The sequence below is a fragment of the Carcharhinus amblyrhynchos genome, chromosome 1, assembly GCF_965287045.1.
Source record: "Carcharhinus amblyrhynchos chromosome 1, sCarAmb.v2.hapA, whole genome shotgun sequence".
Classification (NCBI taxonomy): Eukaryota; Metazoa; Chordata; class Chondrichthyes; order Carcharhiniformes; family Carcharhinidae; genus Carcharhinus; species Carcharhinus amblyrhynchos.
In genome coordinates this window covers 64,700,295-64,713,249 of record NC_137324.1, presented here as the reverse complement: position 1 = coordinate 64,713,249, position 12,955 = coordinate 64,700,295, and the positions used below count along the sequence as shown (strand labels likewise).

At 42.3% G+C, this 12,955-nt stretch overlaps 1 protein-coding gene across 2 annotated transcripts in view; it reads right to left on the bottom strand.

Moving 5' to 3' along the window:
* Positions 1-12,253, bottom strand: part of LOC145341291 (vasculin-like) — a 92,392-nt gene extending 80,139 nt beyond the window's left edge. For both annotated transcript variants that reach the window (XR_013886347.1, XM_080186216.1), the window contains exons 1-3: positions 11,696-12,253; positions 8,892-9,063; positions 8,580-8,696 (exon numbers count right to left, since the gene is read on the bottom strand). Coding sequence is in view for 1 of the 2 variants with exons in the window: in XM_080186216.1 (XP_080042342.1) it covers positions 8,580-8,642 (63 nt within the window). In the remaining variant the exon portion in view is untranslated. The remainder of the gene's footprint in view (positions 1-8,579; positions 8,697-8,891; positions 9,064-11,695) is intronic.
* Between the last annotated feature and the right edge of the window lie 702 nt (positions 12,254-12,955).

The window sequence follows — 12,955 nt, the reverse complement described above, 5'->3', positions numbered from 1 at the left end:
AGCATACATATCCTTATGTGTACAATGAGTATAAAATAATCTCACCAAAAAGCATCATAAACCTGAGGTTTGGGAGGATTTTAGAAATACAATAAAAAGGTTCACTAAGAAATTAATATATAAGAGAGAAAAACAAACCAGAGGTGAATTAGCAAGAGGCATCAAAATTTCTATGCATGCACTGGAGGGAGTGCAGAGGAGATTCATCAGGATGCTGCCTGGGATGGAATATTTAAGTTATGATGAGCAGTTGGATTGACTCAAGTTGTATTCCTTGAAGCAGAAAGACCAGAGGGTGACCTGATCGAGGTGTACAACAATATGAATGGCATGGACAAGGTGGAAAGGGAGCAGTTATTCCCCTTAGTTGATGGGTCAGTCATGAAGTGACAAGTTCCAGGTAAGGGGCGGTGGGGGAGGGGTGGTGGGGTGTGTGTGTGTGTGTGTGTGTGTGTGTGTGTGTGTGTGTGTGTGTGTGTGTGTGTGTGTGTGTGTGTGTGTGTGAGAGAGAGAATATGAGAAAATAACCTTTGTACCCAGAAGATGACAACGCTCTGGAATGCACTGCCTGAGAGGGTGGTCAAAATGAGTTGCCTCATACCCATTAAAAAACATCTGGAGGAGCACTTGGTACATCATAACATTCAGGGCGCGCGCGTGCGTGTCCCACATGTCAGTGCAGACTCGATGAGCCAATGGGCCTCTACTGCATGGTGTGATTCTGTGAATCTATTTTTGTGGGTGTGTAAAAAAAAATTAGGAAATCTTTTATAGGCAGAGGCAGGAGAAATTATAGTGGCAAATAACAACAGCACAGGCATTAAATGAAGACTTTGCATCTGTCTACAGCAGGGCTGGGGAGAATGATGGTGTAGCAGTATTCTCACTTGATTAATGCGCAGAGGGCCCAGGATTGAATGACAACACAGCAGATCATGGAATTCAAACTCGAAAGAAATTACAATTAAAAGTCTAGCAACAACTACGAAACTATTGTCACTTGTCTGAAAAACCCATCTGGTTCACAAATATCCTTTAGGGAGGAAACCTGCAGTCGTTAACTAATCTGGCTTACATGTGACTCCAGATCCACAGCAACGTGGTTAACTCTTAAATGCACACTGACAAGCCACTCAGTTGTAACAAACCATTAAAAAGACTCAGAAGGAACTAAATCAGAGACCATCCGGCACCAGAAACAACAGCAGCAAACTCAGCCCCGTCAACCCTACAAAGTCCCCCTTACGAACATCTGGGTGTCAAAATTCAGGGAGCTGTCTCACAGACTAGTCAAGCAACAGTCCAATGACGGTCATACTCATGGAATCATATAACATCCAAACATCACCAGCACCAGCCCTGGCTATGTCCTATGTCACCAGCAGGACAGACCCACCAGAGATGGTGGCACAGGGGTATACAGTTGGGAAGGAGTTGCCCGGGGAGTCCTCAATATCAACTCTGATCCCAAGATGTCTCACAGCATCAGGTCAAACACAGGCTAGGAAACCACCTGCTGATTACCATGTACCACCCCCAACTACTCCTACTTCCTCCACCCCCCCCCCCCCCCCCACCCCTCCCCGCAACCCCTCGCTGGTAAATCAGTAATTCCTCCATATTGACCAGAGGAAGCATTTAGAATGGCAAGGACTCAAATGTACTCTGGGTGGGGGACTGCAATATCTTTTACCCAGCGTGGCTCAACAGCACCACCACTGACTGAGCCTTAAAAAGACATAGCCGCTAGACTGGGTCTGCAACAAGTAGTGAGGGTACTAGAGGGAAAAATATACTTAACCACATCCTCACTGATCTGCCTGCCGCAGATGCATCTGTCCATGACAGTATTGGTAGGTGTAACTACCACACTGTGGAGACAAAATCCTACATTCACACCTCATAGCCCAGCATGTCCTCCACTCCACCACTGCCAAGCAAGCCAAGGGATCAATCTTGTTTCAGTGAAGAGTACAGGTAGGCAGGCCAGAAGCAGAACCAGGCATACCTAAAATTAAGATTTCAAACCTTGTGAAGCCACATGACAGCATCACGTGTGTCAAACAGCATAAATATCAAGCAATAATCAGAGCTAAGAGATTGCATACCTAAGAACATAACATAAGAAATAGGAGGAGTAGGCTATATAGCCCTTCGAGCCTGCCCTGCCATTCAATAAGATCATGGCTGATCTGAAGTGGATCAGTTCCACCTTCCTGCTTTCTCCCCATAACCCTTAATTCCCTTGTCTGCCAAAAGGCTATCTACCCATGACTTAAATATATTTAGTGAGGTAGCCTCCACCACTTCAACGGGCAGAGAATTCCAGAGATTCACCACCCTTTGAGTGAAGAAGTTCCTCCTCAACTCCGATCTAAAGTGCCCCCCCCCCCTTATCTTGAGGCTGTGCCCTCTAGTCCTACTATCCTTTAAGCGGGATGAATCTCTCTACCTCTACTCTATCCATCCCTTCCATTATCTTATATGTCTCTATAAGATCCACCCTCATCCTTCTAAACTCCAGCGAGTACAGACCCAGTCTATTTAGTCTCTCTTCATAGTCCAACCCCCTCATCTCCAGTATCAGCCTAGTGAACCTCCTCTGCACTCCCTCCAAGGCCAAAATATCCTTGCGCAAGTGTGGCAACCAAAACTGCACACAGTACTCCAGTTGCGGCCTCACCAGTACCCTGTACTGGTGAGGCCACAGCTGATCAGATTGCAGAGTTTGGATCTAATCAGATCCAAACTCTGCAATCCTGTCACATCCAGCCATGAATGGCAGTTTACAATGAAACAACTTACCAGAGCACGAGGCTCCACAAATATCCCCATTTTAAATGAAGAAGAGACCAGCACATCAGTGCAAGGATCTTGCTGAAACATTCACAACAATCTTCAGCCAGAAGTGTCAAGCAGATAATCTTTGATTTGATTTATTGTTGTCAAATATTAGTATAGTGAAAATTATTATATCTTGCACATTATGCAAAGTATACCATTCATAGAGAAGGAAACAAGAGGCTGCAGAATCTAGTGTTACAGTTATAGCTAGGGTGTAGAGAAAGGTTAACTTAATGCAAGGTAAGTCATTTCAAAAGTCTGATGGCAGCAGGGAAGAAGCTGTTCTTGAGTCAGTTGGTACGTGACCTCAGACTTTGCTACCTTTTTCCCCAGAGTAAGAAGGCAGAAGAGAGAATCTCTGCGGTGTGTGGAATCCTTAATTATGCTGGCTGCTTTACCGAGGCAGTAGAAAGTGTAGACAGAATTAATGGATGGGAGGCTGGTTTGCGTGAAGGATTGGGCTACATTTATGACTTTTTGTAGTTCCTTGCAGTCTTGGGCAGAGCAGGGCCCATACTAACCTGTGACACTACCAGAAAGAATGCTTTATGGTGCATCTCTAAAAGTTGGAGAGAGTTGTAGCTAACATGCCAAATTTCCTTACTCTTTTGAGAAACTAGAGGTGTTGGTGTTTCGGCATGGAGAGACCAGGACAGGTTGTTGATGATCTGGACACCTAAAGACTTGAAGCTCTAGACCCTTTCTACTTCGTCCCTGTTGATATAGACAGGGACATGTTCTCCTTTACACTTCCTGAAGTTGATGACAATCTCCTTCATTTTGTTGACATCGAGGGAGAGATTATTGTTGCCGCACCAGTTCACCAGATTCTCTATCTCATTCCTGTACTCTGTCGCGTCATTGTTTGAGATCCAATCCACTACGGTGGTGTCATCAGCAAACTTGAAAATCGAACTGGAGGGGAATTTAACCACATAGTCATAGTTGTATAAGGAGTATAAGTAGGGGGCTGAGAATGCAGCCTTGTGGAGCACCAGTGTTGAGGATAATTGTGGAGGTGTCATTGCCTATCCTTACTGATTGTGGTCTGTGAGTTAGAAAGCTCAGGATCCAATCGCAGAGGGAGGAGCCCAGGCCACAGAGTTTGGAGATGAGTTTCGTAGGAATAATGGTGTTGAAGGCTGAGCTGCACTTAAATAGGAGTCTGACGTGGGTGTTTGTTATCTAGGTGTCCCAGGGTTGAGTGCAGGGACAGGGAGATGGTGTGTGCTCTGGACCTGTTGTGGTGGTAGGTGAGATATAGTGGGATTCAGGCGATCTGGGAGGCTGGAATTTATTTGTGCCATGATTAGCTTTGTGAAGCACTTCATAATGATGGATGTCAGAGCCACCAGATGGTCTTAAGGCATGCTGCTTGGCTTTTCTTTGGTATTGGGCTTGGCCTCCTCCAGAGGTCCTCAGCATCACAGTTCCCAGTCTTCAGCCAACTGAATTCACTCCACATGATGTCAAGAAACAGCTGAAAGTACAGGATATTGCAAAGGCTATGGTCCCTGACAGTATTCCAGTAGTAGTACTGAAGACTTGTGCTCCAGAAATGCTGGCACTAACTAAGTTGTTTCAGTACAGCTACAACACTGGCATCAGCACAGAAATGTGCAAAGTTTCCCAGGTATATCTTGTACATAAAAAAAGACAAATCCAAAGTGGATGATTACTACTTCATCCATCCACTGTCAATCAGTAAAGTGACAGAAGGGTCATCAACAGTACTATCAAATGTCAATTGCTTGAAAATAACTAGCTCACTGACACCCAGTTGGGGTTCCATCCAAGTTAGTCAGCTTGTGACCTCATCACTGCCTTGGTTTAGGCATGGACGAAAATCGGCTGAATTCCAGAGATGAGGTGAGACTGACTGCCCTCGACACCAAGCAGCATGTCCTTGTGTGCCAACAAGGAGACCTAACAAATGGGAATCAGGAGAAATTCTCCACAGGTTGGAGTCATACCTGGAACAAAGGAAGACTGTTGCTGCAGTTGGAGATAAATCATCTCAGTTCCAATAATCTGTGTCATTTGACTGCCAAGCAATAGCTACGTTCACAAGACAGGATCTAACCATTGCTCAATGGCGTTATCATCGCTCAATCCCCCACAAACAACATCCTCAGGCCACCATTGACCAGAAACTGAACTGGACCAAATGAATATGGTTGCTACAAGAGTAGATCAGAGACAGGGAGTCCCAGGGACTCACCTCCTCCTTCCCCATAGCCTGTCCACCAACTACAAGGCACATATCGTTAGCGTGATGGAATGGTCCCTATTTGCCTTCCAGCTACAACAACACAAGAAGCTTGACACCATCCAAGACAAAAGCAGCCCACTTGATTGGCACCACAAACATTCACTCCCTCCACCACCAGTGAAAATGGCAGCAGTATGTACCATCTACAAGATGCACAGCAGGAAGTGACCAAGTCCCCTTAGACAACAGCTTTCAAACCCACGACCACTACCATCTGAAAGGACAAGGGCAGCAGACACATGGAACACCACCCCTGCAAGTTCCTCTCCAAGTCATTCACTATCCTGACTTGGGTACATATCACCATTCAAAATTCTGGAACTCCCTAACAGCATAGAGTAAACCTACACCTCTGACTGCAGTGGCTCAAGAAGCCAGCAACACCTGCACCCAATGAATTAATAAAAACAAGAAACATTCTGGAAGTAGTGGTAAATCAATAGTTCAGTGGAAATAGGGAGTTCTAGGACACTGATGGCACAAGAAAAATTAATGGGACTTCTAATTGACAAATCCATTGGACCCAACAGCCTGTAACCTGGTCTTTTAAAGGAAGTACAATGACAGTGGAAAACATAACCCCAATATTTAAGAAAAGAGGGAGAGAAAAAACTGCCTGGATCTCAGGTACTTATAATCTGAATCAATTATTTAAATGAGGGAAGAGAAAGTCATGTGCCCAAGTTTGCTGACTAGACAAATTTAGGTGGCAAATTATGCTCTGAGAAGGATAAGAACATAAGAAATAGAAGCAGGAGTAGGCCATCTAGCCCTTCGAGCCTGCCCCGCCATTCAATAAGATCATGGCTGATCTGAAGTGGCTCAGTTCCACTTTCCCGCTTTCTTCCCGTAACCCTTAATTCCCTTGCCTACCAAAAACCTATCCACCCGTGTCTTAAATATATTTAGCAAGGTAGCCTCTATCACATCAACAGGCAGAGAATTCCAGCGATTCACCGCCCTTTGAGTGAAGAAGTTCCTCCTCAACTCTGTTCTAAACTGCCCCCCCCCCCCCCACCTTATCTTGAGGCTGTGCCCTCTCGTCCTGCTGTCTTTTCTGAGCGGGAAGAATCTCTCTACCTCTACCCTATCCATCCCCTTCATTATCTTATACATCTCTATAAGATCCCCCCTCATTCTTCTAAATTCCAAAGAGTACAAACCCAGTCTATTCAGCCTCTTCATAGTTCAACCCCCTAATCTCCGGTATCAGCCTAGTGAACCTCCTCTGCACTCCCTCCAAGGCCAAAATATCCTTGCGCAAGTGCAGCGACCAAAACTGCACACAGTACTCCAGCTGCAGCCTCACCAGTGCCCTGTACAGTTGCAGCAAGACCTCCCTGCTTTTATATTCAATCCCCCTCGCTATAAAGGCCAGCATCCCATTTACCTTCTCGAGGATCTAGAGAAGTCAAGGTGAGCTAGCAAGAACATGGCAGATGGAATATCATATCAGGAAATGTGAAATGATCCATTTTGGAAGGAGAAACAGAAAAACGGATTTTGGAAACATTGGTATTCAGAGGGACTTAGATGCCCTTGTACATGAATCATGGAAAGTTAACATGCAGATAATACAAGCATTTGGGAAAGCAAATGGCACAAAAAGAGTTATACAGCACAGAAGAGGAGGCCATTTCATCGAATCTGCACTGACAAAACTACATTAAATCTACAGTAATCATACTTTCTAGTACTTGGTCGATAGCTTTGTATGTTATGACATTTTAAGGCTCATCCATGTATATTTTTAAGGTTGTTTGCTTTTATTATAAAGGGCTAAGAGTCTTGTTACAATTATTTGGGGCCTTGGCCAGTTATAATACGCCCTATAGTTTTGGCTTCCTTACCCAAGGAAAAGTATGCTAGCCTCAGAAGGAGCACAATAGAAAGATTCACCAATTCATGGATTGAGGGTATTATCCTACAAAAAAAGAGACTGAACAAATGGGGAACGACCTTTCCTGGAATTTAGAAGAGTAAGAGCTAATCTTATTGAAGTATACAAATGGCAAGGGATTGAGAGATGTGGAAGGGTGTTTCCCTGGTTGAGAAGTCAAAGTGGGGGTTCTGTGAATAAGGGATCAATCATTTTGAGCTAAATTCCAACACAGCAAGGCCTGTGGATCAAAGGGTAGAGACTGAACATACTCAAGTCAGAGATCAATAGATTTTTGGAAACTAAAGATATGTATGGGCATGGGGAAAGCACAGAAGATAGATTTTAGAGGGTCAGCCATGAATGGCAAAGCAGGCTCAAAGGATTACTCCTGCTATTTCCAATATTCTCATGTCTTTTCAAAGACTTCTCTGCTTACTTTACCATGCAACTTTGTATCATCAGTAAACCTGATACATTACACTTGATCTCATCTAAATATAGATCATAGCAGAGGCCCAAGCACTAATCTTTGCATACTCTACTAATTACAGTTTGTCAGCCCAAAAGTGAACCATTTATTCCCGCACTCTTAACCAATCCATGTTAATACATTACTCCCAACTTCAAGACCTCTGACTTTTTTTTAAGTAACCTCTTGTGCAGCAGCCTATTGAGTGTTTTTGAAAATCTAATTATACTATAACCACTGGTTCTCCTTTATCCATCCTACTAGTTCATCCTCAGAAAACTGTAATAGATTTGTTCAACAAGATTTTCCTTTCACAAATCGATGTTTGAATTTCCCCAGTTATCTTATGGTTTTCTACATACTCTTATCACACCCCTAAAACATATTCTAGCATTTTCCCTACTACTGATATTAGACTAACTGGCTTATAGTTCTCTTCTTTTTACTCTCTCCCCTTACTTGAACAGTGAGGTTGCATTTTTGACCTTCCAAACCACTGACTCCAGAATTATTGTGGCATTGAATGTTTTGCAACTGGGAAGAGTTGAGGCACAGGCCATTGCAACTTAAGAGAAAATTATATTTGTGAAGCGAGTGTTACCATAGGGGTGGGTGGGAAAGAGTACAGCAAAATAAGGTTAGTTTTGAATTCTTCAGCAAAGAAGTGGGAGAATAGGCCACCTGACATCCATCAGTGCTTTAAAAATCACTGTTCTATTTCTACCAATGTAAATTAACACATTCCAATTCATGTTGGGAAATTATCATATCTTATACGAATGGAAAACAGGAAAGTCCATGAAAATTCATGAGTTACCCCATCATTTGGAAATAACCGAACGTCATCTGGTGTTTTTATCAGCTTGCTAAAGCTGATAAAGGGTCAAAAAAATAGCCCAAATTAGTGAAGAATTCACATGCCACGTTGGTCTTCAACTAGAAAAGCAAATGCTAATGTATTACGATTGAGTATCACACTGCAAGATTCCCCGTGTACAAATTAACCCTGTCAAACAAAACACACTATGTGCACCAAAAAACGATGAGGTGGGAAAAAAGGTTGAGGTATTTAACATTCGTAAGTGCAAGAATTAACACTGGTATCACAATACCTTGGTTGATGAAGGTGGAGTTGGAAAATTAAGCCAGGCTGGAGCAAAGTCATGCTGCGCCATTTAGGTCCTATGTCTCAGTTTTAAAATAAGGTATCAACACCTCATGGCAGATCCCTGTAAAAGTGAAAATGTACAATTAATCTGCATTCAGTTCTTTGTTTCCCAATACAATGTAAAGAATGTACAAGAGTCTTTCCTTCACCCATTTCTTTTTCATTTAGGCTTGTGGATTTTTAAAAAATCTATAATTATTCATAAGCAGCTACAAAATGTACTCATCATACAGCAATTCAGGATCTATCAACGTACCTTTCTCCAAAAAAAGGGAGCAACTCCACAGTGTGAACTTCCCGGCAACAGCACCACACGACTCTACTTCTTTTCATCGCAGCACAACGTACGGGTCATTCAAAGGTTCATTTTTCCAATTTTAATCACATCAGCATTTATTGCTGTATGAACCTGATAAAAGGTTTGAAAACTGTGGAAACATTTAAAAAAATGACATTTTTAAGGAATTCAAGATAATTTCCTCATCTATTTAGGAAAAAACACAATCTGCAAAGAAAATCTGATTGCTAGTTGGGATTTTACACAAAGGGTTTTTTTTCAGTAAAATGACTGCTGCGTGCCTTAGGAAGTACAATGAGTAGTAGATAGTAAATTACCCAGTCTGGCAACAATAATGACTATGTACAGTGTGTGAGTATCTTCAAATATCATACCACCAATATGCAGCCCAGGCTCTCCTGAAACAAGTTCCTCTCTCTCTGGTTTCAAAAGGCACACAAATATTGCACCCATTTAAGCCCACAAAAGCTTGAAAATGAAGAAATATCACAAAGCCTTCACAACACCAGAAATGATACCTGCTACTATGCAGTTCGTACCAACTAAAATAGTAAGGGATAATATCAATGTGAAATAAAGATTCCACACTAAAATGACTATCAATAGTGGCATAGTTACTACATTTATCTCCAGACAAGAAGTAGTTGAAAGCTGCATGATTACAGCAAAACACAAAACCTTATTGCAGTAATCAATATTTGGCATTGAAGACGTGTATCTAGTTAAATCATGTAACACTTAACTCGAGATTGCATCGTGGAAACCTTGAGCTTGTGAATTAATATACGAAGTAGTGCTTACTGCAAATACACTAGTGCCTAAATTAAAATCAATGGAGTCAATACTAAAAAAAATGCACAACTGTATTTAAATAATAGGGAACGCCAATTAAACAAAGGAACAAATTAAATTAACCTTGAAATAGCAGGAAATCTAAAAGCCATTACACATATTAAGGAGGAAGGTGATGTTCTATTACACTACTACTGTAACTAGGCAACCCATCAGAACTGTATAATAAAATGATGAGGCAAACAAGTGACTGGACATAGGGGACAATTTTCCTATATTAACGAATACAATAGCTTGTCTTAAATTTACAAAATTTTAAATGAGAACTCTATAATATAATTAACCAGAAGACCCACTAAATTCACCGTGTATAGTTGCTCAAACTAGATAGACATGAATACCTAATATAAATGTGTTCATGGAAAGTAACTATATCAGTTACATTTACTATAGACTAGAAAGCAAAAAATTCAAAACTGCTATATGCTGGCAATCACCAATTGTAACTCAAATACATTTCCAAACTACCTTCTTCCCTACCAAAAGAAATGTAAGCCGCCAAAAATTAAAAGAGCCAGCTAAAATCAATTAAATACAAATTATTTTAAATTTAGTGCATTAAAAAGAAACTTTCCCCATTTAGTACCACTACTTGACACTAGGTTATTTTGAAAATGGGACCACATATAAATAGAAAAGACCAAAAACTACAAATGTTCTTTCTGCTCACATGGATTGAGAAAATATATTTGTGCTCGTTAAAGGTGAGGAATGTCAATACTGACAAACAAAACATTTTTCCCAATGTTGGCAGCAGGTGTCAGCATCCAGCGTTCAAACGTTATGCTTAGCCACATTAAACTATTCTGTATGCCTTTCCAGAAAGGTCTTTTCACACTTAGTTCAAAAAAGTAGCACCAAATATACCACTGTGAATTTTCCATTTTTTTTAACCACGAGCCACCACTGCAGCCACTAACTGAGGCCGCTAATTTAGTGACACACTTAATTGAAACTGAACTGAGATTGTCCAAATCGATTTCAGGTAGGACCCTAACATCTAATAAACTTTGTCCCACTGTTGCATTAGGCATTGGCTGAACGAAGCAAAATTTTTCCTAACAAACTTTGAGAATACTTTTCATCCTTCGATCCAAGCTGAGAGATTAGCATCCCTTTTAAACTGTAAGCCACTCTTAACCTACACCATAATTCTAATTCTTCCCACTCCACGAATACAACTACAAAAAAACTGCTAGCTCTATTCCCATCCCTCACGAGGTAACAGTTTAAACAGCAAATCAGAAACACTCTTTCCAGGGATTAAGTGACAATTACCCTCCACTTTTAAGTACCAAAGATTTGACATACATCATTTAAGAGAATGAATCAGTAATTAATATAAATCACCTCTTCTGATAATGCATCAATTTATACTGTGCCTTCAATACAACAAAATATCCCACTTCACAGAAACAAAATAAGTCAAAAAATTGACACTGAGCCAAAGGACATTAGGACAAATAACAAAAGCTTCAGAGGTTTGAAGGCTGAATTCAATTCACCTGTCAGATTTCAATTTACAAACGTGTAGAAACTTCATAGTTCTGGAATTCCGAATTAGCCATCCTCCTCGAACCAAAATGATCGTTTTTATTTAGCATATATCCTCATCTCTTGACTTTACAGCAACAACTAGAATTTAGTGTTTTTACAAATCCATGCAATGAAATACAGAAACACTCTGTTACAGAAAGTTAAAAGTTTCAACTAACGTCAGAAGCAAGATTTTGCTAAAAGGCCACAAACCCTAAGAAACCAAAAAGTGGACAAATTGGAAAGGTTTAATTTCAAAAGTAGCTTTTTGCCGATTTGACCAATCAAGTTATTCAGTTACGTTGATACCACAAGTACCGAGATGAAAAACTATGTTTATAAAATTCGCTGCAGAAATTGAAGGTTGTACTTACTGTGGCAGATATCCCGCGGCATAACAATGTAGTGGAGTTGGGTGAACCAATGCTCTGGATGTAATCAATGGCACATTCACTAATGAACAGATTGAGCACAAGGAAGTTCTGACAAGAACTCGGCAGCGGAAAGTGAAGCACCAGCAGCGAAGAGTGACTGTTCTGTTTTTTTCTTTATTCTTGTTTACAAATTGTGATAATTAGGCCTCAGAAATTCTCCACGTTTGTAAATATTTGGGAAAAGCGGAATGAATGAAAAGCTTTAGGAAATCTGTCGCTCCGAGAGCGGGAAGAAGTTGCACGCACGGGTGGGACGGGGCTTCATCGCCAGGAGATAAAGAGACAGCGAGAATCCGGCAGGGGAGGAGGCTCCTTTCCCGGTTCCGAATGAAATCTCCAAACTCTCCGGTGCCTCCACAATCGGGAAAGTTGGGCGACCTCGGGCAACTCCTGATGACGTCGGCGCCCTGGTCGCTTAAATGACGTCACGACGAAAATAAAACTCAGAGCAAAAAACAGAACAGAAATTTCCATCTTCAAGCGGACACGCAACTGGGCGCTCCACCTGCTGCTTCCCCACCCAGTCACCTCCCCGCCCGCTTTCCTTATTCTCACATCTTAGCTGGACAATGTTAAAGGAGATTTACAGCTTGACCTTTCGGTCAGTGACGTCCCTCCAGGGGTCACCCAATAAGAGAACGCCCCCCAAGATCTCGCGAGGTCAGCGCCGGCTCCAGGACACATGGCGCCTGCGCGCGACCACACCCCCTTCGTCCGCCGGTTAGCGCGAGACGGGCAGTTGGTTCCATCGCATTCAAATTCAAACGGAATCCAGACCCAACACGGGGGCATAGAGTCAGTGATCCACCCAACATGGGGGCACAGGGTTACTGATCAACCCAACATGGGGGCTCAGAGACTGACCCAACTGACATGGGGGCAAAGATTTACTGATCCACCCAACATGGGGGCACAGAGTCAGTGATCCACTCAACATGGGGGCACAGAGTTACTGATCCACCCAACATGGGGGGCACAGAGTTACTGATCCACCCGAGTTGGGGGCACAGGGTTACTGATCCACTCAACATGGGGCACAGAGTTACTGATCCACCCAACATGGGGGCACAGAGTTACTGATCCACCCAACATGGGGGCACAGAGTTACTGATCCACCCGAGTTGGGGGCACAGGGTTACTGATCCACTCAACATGGGGCACAGAGTTACTGATCCACCCAACATGGGGGGCACAGAGTTA